Raw genomic sequence first — 12,826 nt, forward strand, 5'->3', positions numbered from 1 at the left:
GTGAATACGCTGTGAATACATGTGCGTAGACGCGAAGCAGATAATTCTGATACAAAACTAATTTTGCGAACCCCTTACGCGCATTAAGCTCACCGGCGACTTCCTCCGAGTCTCGCATTCATCCCAGGGCACCTCGAATTATGCATTAAAGTAGATTTATTCAGTTTCAAAGCTAGTTACAATTTAAATTTCTAAAAAATAGTCCAACTGAACTGAAGTTAAATATAAGTTCGATTAAAATTACACTGCAACCGTACTCGAACGCGAACCAAATCAAATTTCACTATTTTGAATTTAACATAAACTAATAATTTATTTAAAAATTAATTTTACTACCGGTAACATAGATACTTTAACATTTAATGAAATTAGGGAATAAAGAAATTGTTACTTTTTTTAAATTAACTTTTAATTTAAAAATCTCAGAAACTTGCTAAAATCTTTTATCGCCAAATTAATCTCATGTATGCATATAATTCCAGGTTTACTGTTTTTTTTTACATAAAAAATTCATCAAAAGATTGACGCGTACAAAATCGCGATTATTTGTCACTTTGTGCCCGAGGTCATATCCCTCAAACTGCTGAAGATGAAAGTTCATGCTTTTCGCGATTCGCGTTCTTGCGGATCAACGAGCAAACAAGCATCCGGAGTACAAGTATCCTTCTTCCTCGATGCATCTCCACTTCTAGACAGCTGTCGTGCATATACGGACGCGCATATACGGACAGATTTCAAACAACGAGCACGATTTTGACGAAAACGAAAGTTCCGCTTGAAATTCGCCTCGCCTTGGCGGCGCTTCGTTCGAAGATTCATCGGTGATCTAATTTTAGAAGCGCTTTTCGCGTGCGCGCCGGCTCAGTCCACTCGCAAGATTCGTCGTGACAAAACGAGTTTACAACATGTGCTTTCGAAAAAGAAAGAACATGAGTGTGTTTGATTATCCAACAATCGTCGACGTCGGACCTTAATTTTTGTGATATTTTTAACAGTCTAATTTTCGATAATATGACTGGAACAATGTTGTTGGAATATGAAGTGTAATTACTGCAACTAAATTTATTATATTGTTATCAAAAGAGATACACGTGAATATGTGAAAGGAAGTGAAATTTATTGCCGCTGTGCTAGAAATCTTTTGTTAGCCATGCGAAAAGAGGTAAAAAAATCAGTCTTGGACTATTTTGCGACGCGAGAACCTCTAAAAATAGAAATTGTTACAACGCAACAGCGCAACAATTTGTCGCAATTTTAGATACATTTTTTTGTCGAGGGAAAACTTTTTACAAAATTCGTCAAATAGAATTTTTTTTCCAAACGAGAGATACAATAGTGATATGATAACGGAGCGCGTGATAACGTGGCCGGGATTTTCTCACCTCTCGAAATATCTATCATAAACATCGACGAAAGTAAAAAGAAGTATTAATGATGGATGCGGTGAATTCCTATAAGCTTATCCGCCACAAGCGGTCGGCAAAATAGGATTTGCCGCAATAATCGCTTACGCTCGCTCATTCAATCCTTAATCCCTTAACAACGCCAGAAAATATAAAAATTTGTCAAAAATATTTTGTTTTTTTACCCCATTATTGTGGAATATAAATAAAGTCGATTTTGCTAAAAAAATATACAAATTAAAAATCTAATTTAAAGTTAAATAAACATAACATAAAATATTATTCGTATTGATAATATTTGGTACACTGCCATACATAATAAATGTATATGTTGTGTAATTTCGGTTCATATTAATATTTGTGGTGCATTTAGTTTGAGGGTAATATTGCAAACACAAAAAATATTTATTCTATAATAAATGTTTTTCTATTTGACGGGCGTATAAATAGGAAAATAAAAAGTAACATTCACGCATGCAGTAGCAACATATCGAGCGCATCAACCGTTATTGTGAGTTCCCATCCTGAGAAGTGCTCGTCGATGCGGAAATGTACAATTCGGCTCTGCTCGTCGAGGAGGCTCCAGTTGTCATCGTCAACGTTAAAAATAACGCGCTCTGAGGGCTTTTTACAAGTGTGAAACTTCTCGCAAAAATTTCGAGGAAACTCCGATAATATCTTTTCCTTTACTCTGCTCTCAGAATTATGTGCTGTCACGTACACACGATTTCCATTTTATTTAATAGATTTTCTATTAAATAAAATGTGGCCATAGTGTTAAAACAATAGATTTTCATTATTAAAAACAATTTACGTTCTATCACAAAAAACTCTTTTAAAATTTTAGAAATGTTTATAATTATGTTTAAATAAAAAGAATATTATACAATTTTTATTGAATATTTTTGTAACAATATTATTTATTAAAGAAATTGTTAGAATATCAAAATAAAATAGTTTTTCTTAACTCTGGAAATTTATAGTGAAAATATTACGTTAAAAGGGGATTCAAAAAACTTGGGAACTGGTGTTGCAGACTACACCAGCTTGACAGGTAGAACTGATATGGTCTGAAAATCGTGTGGCGTGTTCAAGTCTTCAAAAGTTTGCCCACCGTAAACGTCACAAATATCGGATTTAGTTGCTCTCTCTCTCTCTCTCTCTCTCTCTCTCCATCTCTTGCGTTTTCCCTGGTTAGTTTCGAACTCGACGTCATTTATCCGACGTAAATTACGAGACGCTCGCGTATATCGCAAAACTGCGAGCAAACTATTATCGCGATACTGGGAAATGAGCACTTTGCCCGTCACGCGATCGAATTTTGCGCGAACGCGACTTGTCGCTCCCACGTTAACGTGCGACTCGCTGCTTTATGAAGTTTTTACGCCATCCTTTCATGCTTTCCTCCTCTCCTCCCCCATGTAAAGATATCGCGATGTCCTTTACGTGTAGAATTTTTCCTTACGACATCATAAAATATTCCGAATAGAAACATTTCTACGAAATATGTATCGCGAAGAACTGAAGCGTCGAGTTAAGAAAAAGTTTTTTTTGGGAAATCATTTTATATACATTGTTTTCAACCACAAATTCTCGGCTGCGTTCGTTTAATAATTTCGACGTGCCGTGCGGTTGGAGTTTTTGACGGGTATAACGTTGCGAGTTGAAAGATCTAAACGCGGCGACGCGCGGCGATGTCCTCCAGAGGTGATATTCTTGGCGGGACAAACAAGGGTGAATGCACGTACGAGGAGAGAGCGACGGTTCGCGCGACTGCACGTACTCTTCGCCCCAAATAGAACGCGCCTGTTGGTAAACTCCGCGCGCTCTCCCGTGCCTTTCGATCGCCATCACGCGCGCCAGCTCGTTTTCCCTCGGTGCGCCGTGCGATACCCTTCGCTTAAATACAAGCCAAGGAATGCGTGTCTACTAAAACAGTCACGAGACATTTCAAATAAGATAATTGAAAATACCATCGCTCTCTCTCTCCACGCAAGCCCGTGAATATGGATACATTGAACTTCAATCTTTTCAAGATTTTAATAGAATCATATGATAACTATTTAAATGTCAAATCAAATTTTCATTAAACATTTATTGTAGTTTTTAGAACGCGTTTTTAGAATCTATCTTAAATCTACCATATCTTAAACCTACATTCTAAATCTGATTTCAAAAAATTAATCACGACAAGAAAAAATTTGATTCAAACGCAGCGAACAGAATTATACGTTAATCATGTCAAATATGTAGCACACGTTTATTTGATGGACAAGTCCCGTCCGATTGGAAATGATTCGAAAATACAGACGCAGATATCATGTTGAAGTTTGCAATAAATTTCAATTCGAATAAAAATAAAGTGACAACTCGAAAATTAATCAATAGTTACAAAAATGTGAACTCCATATGTGTAAAAAAAGTAACTCCTCGATCCGCGCGTGAGGCAGCGGAAGCTACGAAGTGAAAAGTTCCAACGACAGCCGCGAAAGAGCAGTCGTTCCCTTCGCATCCGGTTCTGACGGCAGCCGGAAAAATTATTTTTACTTCAATCGCGAGTGTGTGTGTGCTTCGTCGCAGTTGTCGCCGCGTGTTGTGCTTCGAACTTACTATTGTGAGCTTCTTAAAGATTACATTCTGCAATATTTTTCTACGACTTCTCAGTGGTGATTTTGTCTGTATACGTCACAAGACTTTGAGGCACAGCGCGGTATTTTTCTCACAAAAAAAAAACGATTACCTAAGTTCCCATAAATTACAATAAATTTGACTTGTGATTAATTTGGACGGAGTGCTTTATTCTCGTGAATATTAAATTGTTATCGCAAAATGGAATTTTAAGATTTAATTAAACTGCTTTAATAATAGCATTAATAAATTTGGTGATAATTTTTGGAGCATTAAACTTGATGCGTTGTGGAATCAACAAACGCGAGGCAGATGTCCAAAATGTTGCGAATAGAGTTGGTGGGGCTTCTGCTGTTGGCCTGCACGCAAATTCTCACGGAGCATCGTAACTTCTTTTATGAATCAGGAGATCAATACCACTACTATCAACGATTTTATGGCCTCCAGGAAGATGTAAGAGAAGTTAACCTGACGAAATATGGCCTATTACGTGGCATGGTGATCCGACCCTATTTAAAAACCAATCATATGTTGCAGCGAGTTGACGTCTTTCTTGGTAAGTTTTAGAATGCTATTACGTTTAATATAAAGAATTATCATAATTATTATAATATAAAAAATTATTTATATGTTCGAATAGTAGAGTCAAACACATGAAAGAGAGAAGGACGATTCATTGTTCCGTAAGAATCTTTATCTCTCCATGCAAAGAATTTCAGTATTCGAAATCCTTTCTGTTGCGCGACATTTAATGCTAGAAATTCACGTTGATCTCATCTTTGAAGAAAGGACGCACAGAAAGCAGCTGAAACCACTTGTATCGATACATTTAATTCGATCGAGACGCTAAGCTGGTTGACGCAAAGCCGTCTCGTTTCGTATGCAACGACCTATTACAACGGTATCTCGATAACGTTCGATACTCCGAGGAAACTCGGGCACGGTCAGTGAGCAAAAGTTTCCTGGCAGCTGCATATCCGCGCTTTGAGAGTCCCGATACGTCAAAGGATCCAAAACGAGGAGTGCGCGCGCGCGTCCGTGTATTTCGGGAACAGATATTACTGCCGTCACCGCACATCTCTCTCCCCTTCTGACTTTCTCCGTCTTTGCTCAACTCCGCGCGCGCTGCGCGTCCGTCAACTTGCACTGCCACGCGCGTCGAATTGCATCCGCGTGTGCATCACTTCGTGTACCCAAAGCCGACTATACAAACCGAGCTCCTTCTCGATGTTCACCCATATACATGTCAGTCACTTTTTGTTTAAGATCTGTTAAGATAACTAACCTTGTAAAGATAATTGTATGAATTAAAAAGAATCAATGGGAGGAGAGGGGAAAAGAGAGAGAGAGAGAGAGAGAAAGAGAGAGAGAGAAATCGATTACGAAATTTGAATAAATTTAAAGCCAGAATCGGGGTCAAATAGAATTTTAATCGGAATTGATGTTTAATTGCGTTAAATAAAATTAAATTGGAATTTAATTATAATTCAATTTCACAACTGATATTCAGAGACGATATTCAGCTTAATTAGAAACGAAGTTAGCAGCGTGACGTGAATGGAATCCTTTTTTCAAAAATACGTTTAACGCTCCAATAACAATCCGGCGAATAGCTTCTTCAAACACATTTGTCCTGTAATAGAAATGTCAGTTACTGTATTAGTTTAGTATTACACCATAAATCTAAGAACCAGGATAATGTGCAGTGTGCAAGGCAGTCTCCTCCCCTGTGTTTTAGGAGTTCCTTACGCGGAGCCTCCCGTGGGATCTTGGAGATTTTCTCCGCCTCGCTCACCGCAACCGTGGGGGAAGCGGGAGTCGCAGGAATTCGCTCCAGTTTGCCCGCAAGTCTTGCCAAATCTTGGAGAGGAAGTAAATCCGGACAGGTACGAGTATCTGGAGAGGCTCTTGCCTTATCTGAGGAACCAGAGCGAGGACTGTCTGTACCTCAACATCTACGCTCCTCATCAGACCGAAGGTGAGTGCGAATGGTTACGGGAAGTAGGAGTTGTATTGCTGCGCGAAAGTTGTCGGCATTGATACCGATTCGAAACTAGATCCAATCTATAAGGTCCGGATACGTCAAGAAGCAACTTAAACTCATCCATTTCTGACGTACGATTGAATTGAAGGAACCTAAGATCTCGCGATTTAGCCAACTTTTCCTAATTTTAACTTAGACTATTTTGAGCTGGAAGAAATAATCCAGAAGACGTTCACCTTAATTTAATAACCGTTTCTAATATAGCTTATATTAAAGTCAAGCGTTAAGTTTGTCTTAAATTACGAACGAATATTCTCGGCTTTAATAATTTAAATGTAAAGGAAAAATTGGAGAAAAATTTCTATTTACATCATTCATCGTGAGAGTACAGAATTTAAAAGCAAATAAACGAAGTAGTTTATACTCTGTACATAATTTAACGCGATGATCCTCGTATATTTGAAGCCCAGACGAACCGCGCGCGGAATAATTCTTCGACAGAATGATGAAAGCATCTGGCATTGAATTGAAACTTTCCTCGGATTTTCCTGGCTAACAGCAAACGAAACATGAAATATCCAACTTGCGAGGAAAAAAGTAGAGGGATCGGGATCGACCGTCCCGTCTCGCGCGGGCTCGCGATTATGCGGGTGCATTCGGCTCTGCAACGAGCTTTTCCGCACGGTCAACTGCGTAAAACAGCTGCCATCGATTTACGGGGTTGGCGTCACGGTGGAAGGAACGGTCACGTTGGGCTCGGTTTTCGCGTGCGTGTTATAAATTCATTCGCCACGTCCGTATATATTCATTCCGTCGCCCGGTCTCGCTCGCTCGCTCGCTCACTCGGTCGCCCCTTCCGTCAATGTGCGCGTATTCACCGTTTTACAATATTGTTGTCGACCCTACGAGTGGGTTAAAACTCGCGTCGCCGTGCCCATTTACGAGCGTATGGAAATATCTGCAAGAATTCCAAATCGAATTGACCGGCGGGGGCTTTCGGCGTGGCCTGCTACGGGGAGTATCACTCGCAAAAACCGCACCATCGCGCCACGTCAACCCGTTTGTTTCACGCCGCGATACGTACGCCATGAGCCGAAAATTTTTTTTTCTATTGCATTTCCGTGACGGAATATGATTTCGAATCAAATCATCCCATCTTTCGCAATCATTGTAGAATTTTCCCACGTTTCATGTGGATTATTGAAACCATTATAAAGACTTAGGTACGGTAAAAAATTGATATTACTGATGAAGTTGATATTATTGATTTTTTTCTCGTAAGGTAAATAGCTTCTATATTCGTTTAACAAGTAATGAAGGAGAAAAGAGCCAAATTGGCCGAGGTTAAATGTTGACGGTCCAACATTCTCAATTTTAAATTTTAGCTATCGTAAACTTCTTTTAATTCAAATATTTTAAGTTAACAGGAAAGATTTGCATGGTTAAATCGCGTTCTTAGATCTCTCACGTTTTCAATTCAACTTTTGTGTTGAAATTGTTTTAGATACAATCTCCGATCCGTATAATCCGATACGATATAATTCGCTTATAAACTAACTTGTGCGAGAATGTGACATATCTTCTCCATCCATGTCCTCCTTTTAATGTGGAAATAGGTTAATCTTTTTATCACTGTTTGAAGAGCACTTCTTATCTCTTCAGATAAACACGATAAGCAGCATTGGATTTTCTCAACGTTTTCTCGGTAGGCATTAACCCCTTAAAGCAAGCTCTGGATATCAAGGACACCCGCAATTACTGCAATTGCGGTATTCTCTCGCTGTCTCTCGCAAAATTAAGATTGCGAATCAACACTGCAAAAAATAAAAGGATATAGATTTATAATATAAACTTGATATTACAGCGTTCTAAAGTCCTCGAAACTTTATGAATGCTTCGTATTTTGATGGATTAAAATCTATTAGTTTCGCAATACTTTTTTCATTTTTCTATCTGAAATTAAAGAAAATATTCACAGTGTTAATTACATTTTCTAGCACAGAATAGTTCAAACAATGTGACACGTTAGAGTCATCAGGTTTCCTCTCTCAGAGAGCGACGCGAAAATTTTCGTCGGAAAATTCGGTGGATGTTTTAATTTTGTTTCTATTTCAACCAGCTTAATTCATTAACGAATGCATTAAGGGAGAAGCCGCGAACACGGAATTACTATTACGCGTCGCGGAATTACCATCCTGCGAAAGATATGTCGGATTTGGGATAAAACGTGCGTTGATGACTACCCACCTCGGTTGGAACTCTGCTTTCGGGGTTGAGTGAAGCCGGAGAGGAAAACGTGCACACGAGTGGCACTCGAGAAAGTCGCCAGAGCCAACACGGTGCCTTTGTACCGCCTTGTCGTTCTACGGTTCCAACGAGACCAATTTCTCTTCCATCGTGCTTTATCCAAGAAAGGAAAGAGCATGGAAGGGTGGGAGGAGGCAGAAGAGCTCACGTACTTGCAGCACTTTCGGCTTAGTGCCCCATCAAAATACCTACAATTATATCGACGATGCATTCATATACACATACTTCACTCCCGAATGTGAAGTGATTCTCGCTTGTTAATTTCACCTAAGCCAACCTCTAACGACATGCTATTCATGAACTTTATCACGTTATTAGGCTAAAATTAAGCTGTTTTATTGTACATTTTATTGTACTATCGTTGAGATAAAAAAAGAAAACGAAAGCAATTGGTCAATTTGTTTGGTATAAAGTACTAAATTTTTCTTGATTTTATTAAGTACGTAAATTATTGAGATGACTTAAATTAAAAACTGACATAACTATATAAATAATGAAAAGCTAAATGAGAGTTTTGTATAGCTATTTCTTCACATATTCACACATTTTTGTAAGCATGGAATATCGCTTGGGACGCGTAAGTAAACGTAAAAATTATTTATTCCGCGAACGCTATATGAATTTGCGTTTCGAGGGAGCGAATCCTTAGAAGGAATTCTTATGATGTCTCTTTGAATGCAAATTAATGGATGGCAAATAACTTCTGAAATCCTCTGAAATGATGAGTAATGTTTAATTCCTTTTAGAGTTGCTCTTTCCGTCTAGATATACATCCCGACGTAAGATCAAGTGTCGATTGAACTCAATGGCGAATTTACTATTCTCTGTTTCGTCATGTAAAGATAATCCTTGATCCTTCAAACTCTTGCTTCCCTGCGATTCCGATCCTCTTTGGATTGTCTGCTCGCAGATTCGAATCTGAATATCGAGGTGAGAAAGCTAGCATTTGAGATTCTCCTTACGGTCGGCGCATATTCGGTACGTCGCCATATTGCTTCCCTCCGCCTCTGTAAATCTCGCCCTCCGGCGAGATTTATTCGACTGTGCACCGTAGATCGAGCATTAATGAATTTTCCGATATTTTACAGCGCCGCAGGGGTTACGATCGCTGAAAGCCAATCCCCTTCCCTCCTGCTTCGTATTTTTCGCCTTCATTCTCATCTGCTTTCTCACACTCAAATGCATATACTTTTTCCGTCCCCCCCCCTCTCTCTTTCTCTCTCTCTTTCTCTCTCTCATGTATATCCATGAGCAGCAGATTCCTTAAAAATAAAGGAGAGAAAGCGTAGTTCATATTATTGAACTTTAGTACATAAACCGTCATAATGCTATAAACTAATTGTAGAAAAGAATATACAAAATTCTTCTCTATCGTATGTAAATAAAATTCAATCCAGTAACTCTCTTCAGTAAACTCTTCAACTAACTTTTTGTTTCCAAATCGGCCATTTCTTTCATTAGTTATTTGTAATGATATTTATTCACAATTTTAAATTATAACGTTATGTAATCAAAGAAATAATATATGTCGAATCGTATAATGATTATTGGGAATATTTACTGTCCACCTCACAGATATCATTTATTTATTCTTGGAAAAAAATATTTCAACATTTACATACTCTCGTGAAATTTTCAATATTTAAACGAGTGAATATATCTTATACGTGGAGCAACCCGCGACCGGACGGTTCCGATTTATTCGCAGTCTCGGCACATCTTTCATCGCCCGACCGCGGCTTTTCGCGCATGTTCGCCAGCCGAAATGCGCCGGGAATAAGTTTTGTTTACCAACCGCGCCGCGAGCGGTTTCAAATTAAAACGTCGGAGCCGGGCCGCGTGGGGCCGATTTTTCCACCTCTCGTGGTGAAGGTACCATAAATCCGGGATAACGGTGGCCCCTCGATGACGCCGCTCTCGGCGTTTATGAAGGCGGAGAGGAGGGAAAATAAATGAGGGATGATTAGCATCGTACAAAGTCATGAGCGTTGAATATTTTGTCATAAATTAATCAAAGTTGAAATTATTAAAATTGAAAATTATATATAAATAGGTACTTGTGTCCTTAATCCTTAACATATAATCTTATATACATGTATCAATTTGTTGATAATATTTGTTATTCTATTTACAGTAAAAAAAAGTAAAAGAATAACTCTAAAGCAGATTAACTTCATAACTTCTATTATTACACCTTTTACTATTGTATCTTCTATTATTTATTAAAATCAAATATTTGAAATTTTATGAGAATCACGCGTATTAAAAATATTTTGTAAATCTAAAGATCCAAGATATTTAGTTTCAGTGATCGAGAATTCGCGTAGCTGAGGTTCCAAAATGTAAGAAGCCTGCAGAATTTCAAGCTCACCGAAAGCATCTAACAAAAGATGGCAGGAGCTCTTAATCGGTTGAAAGGAGTCGGTGACCGCTTACACAGCACGGTTTCCTTTAAAACTTTCTAGTTGGATTTTCTTTTTTTTCGTAAAACTTCGGTGAAAGAGAGATGCTATCAGCGAAATGAAACACGTTAAGCTCATTTTATCATCCTGTTTAGCTTCAATGACGATAGACATTCTTTGATGCTCTTATCATTTTTATCGATATTACCATCGAAGTTTCAAAGACTGATTGATAAAAAAAATTTGTCAGTACATCGTCGCCTCATTAGGGTAAAACTTCGATAAAATAAGATACCGTGGGATCCGGGGGAAAAAGTCTACCAGTGACAATCAACGTTCTCGGAAAAAAGTTCAGATCACCGGGAAGTTCGACCCGTTAACAACGTTACGAGTAACGCCCCAAAGAAATTGGCTTTGTTACGTCAGAAAGCGAAACCGTGCGTTTCCGTCATGTTCTCGAGTTTCGCGAAATACATGCTCGTCCTCCTCAAAGGCTGCGTCTAATGGCTCGTGTCGCAAAAGTTGCCCCAGTCAGTCTCTCTTCGTCTCTTTATTGCTACTTCCGTTTAACCGGCATCGCATCACATACATCATTTATTTATATAGGGCAGAGAGACGATAAGTTCAAAATGTGCGTGGAAATTTCAAAGTGCATCAATTTCTTATAGGATAAGAAACCTAACAAAATAGGATTAAAAAGAGAAGCTAATAACTGTAAAAATCATGAAACAACAATTTCAAATGATTTGAATAATTGTTTTTATTTTTTTCAAAATTCTTTAATTTTGAATATCTTAAAAGACGTGGTGGAAACTCGTAAATCCTTCCTTTGAGATGTCTTGTATTCAGGAACTCTTCGAGAATTGGCTTATTCGCATTCCGGCGCTTTTAGAAACTACATTTGTTGAACGTTAACTGCATCGAATACTAGATGTCTTGAATCTAAAGTGTCTTGAATTCTAGACGTGTACAGTTCTACGTTAATCCTCTCCCTCAGAAATTAATTCGAAGAAATAAGCGTCTGCTGAACTCCGTCAAATTGTTTTAATGTAAGTCATTAATATCCATTATTCGCTTTTACCGCTTTTCGTAATCTCGAGGACCTATTAAAACCGCGTAAGCAGACCGGCGGCAGTCGACAGCCCCTTCAATACATGGGAAACAAAGATCCGACTTACCGGCAACAACAATGACGAGAAACAGCGGAAAGTATCGTCTGAAGCGAAAGTTGCAGCCGTCGCAACGAGAGCACACCGTTTATTTTAAGTTCTTTCAAACTCTGCGCCGAAAGGAAACGGCGACCGCGCGCAAGTTGAAAGAGCTCTGGACGATGGAGGGGAGATATAAAGAAGGAAGAAGAAAAAGGAAAGAAAGGTCGACCGAAATGAGCGAGAAAGGGAGAGAGAAAGAGAGAGAGAAAGAAAGAGAGAGAGAGAGAGAGAGGAGGAGGTATCACGCTGAAAATAGAGGAAAACGGAGAAATAGCGGTCGCTCCAAACCATTAGACAAATTTTATATATAGCATCGGAAAATCTCGTTTGTTTTTGCCACACGTTGGTTATTGCTTTTCACCCCGGAGCAATAATCGACATTTCGACACGTTTCGAAACGAAAACATTATCTTTTTCTTCCTTTTCATACGCGATAATTGAACAACTAACATCGTCGGATGAAGAAAGTTTCTCCCGTGGAAACAAATAATTCTTTCCAGATCACTGGATTGTTTCCAGAGGGGAAGAAACTTTTTATATCTAGGCAATAAATGTAAAAACTACCTAATAACCACACGCTCGCGTCGATTCTTCATGCCTGCATGGAGGCGGTGACCTGCAATCTCAATTGTAACAATCAATCGTGATTGCGATCATTCGGTAAGTTTTCTTCTTTATAGCTTCCTGTAAGCTTCCTCGTAAATTCTAAATCTCTCAAGCGAACAGGACAAATGTAAGAATCAATTGGCGATTCGCAACAAGTAATCCACAAATTCTAACTTAGCGCGTTCGATTCGTACAGCGATTCTAGGGGATATAATGGAATCTCGGTTTGAGTAGTTCATTAACACATGGATCACGTTCGATTCCTCGCGCGGTATCTGGGCAACG

General features: G+C 38.7%; 1 protein-coding gene across 4 annotated transcripts in view; it reads left to right on the forward strand.

Moving 5' to 3' along the window:
• The first annotated feature begins 869 nt into the window (after nt 1–869).
• The window catches only part of LOC105457395, a 48,442-nt gene continuing 36,485 nt past the window's right edge, over nt 870–12,826 (forward strand). For 3 of the 4 annotated variants that reach the window (XM_011702033.1, XM_011702035.1, XM_011702036.1), the window contains exons 1-3: nt 870–1,162; nt 3,657–4,587; nt 5,770–6,009. In XM_011702033.1, the coding sequence (XP_011700335.1) occupies nt 4,344–4,587; nt 5,770–6,009 (484 nt within the window). In that variant the 5' untranslated portion in view covers nt 870–1,162; nt 3,657–4,343. Of the gene's footprint in view, nt 1,163–3,506; nt 4,588–5,769; nt 6,010–12,826 lie in introns of all 4 variants that reach the window. The other variant, XM_011702034.1, reaches the window with a different exon arrangement.

This window comes from Wasmannia auropunctata, unplaced genomic scaffold (genome assembly GCF_000956235.1).
Source record: "Wasmannia auropunctata unplaced genomic scaffold, wasmannia.A_1.0 LD335244.1, whole genome shotgun sequence".
Taxonomy (NCBI): Eukaryota; Metazoa; Arthropoda; class Insecta; order Hymenoptera; family Formicidae; genus Wasmannia; species Wasmannia auropunctata.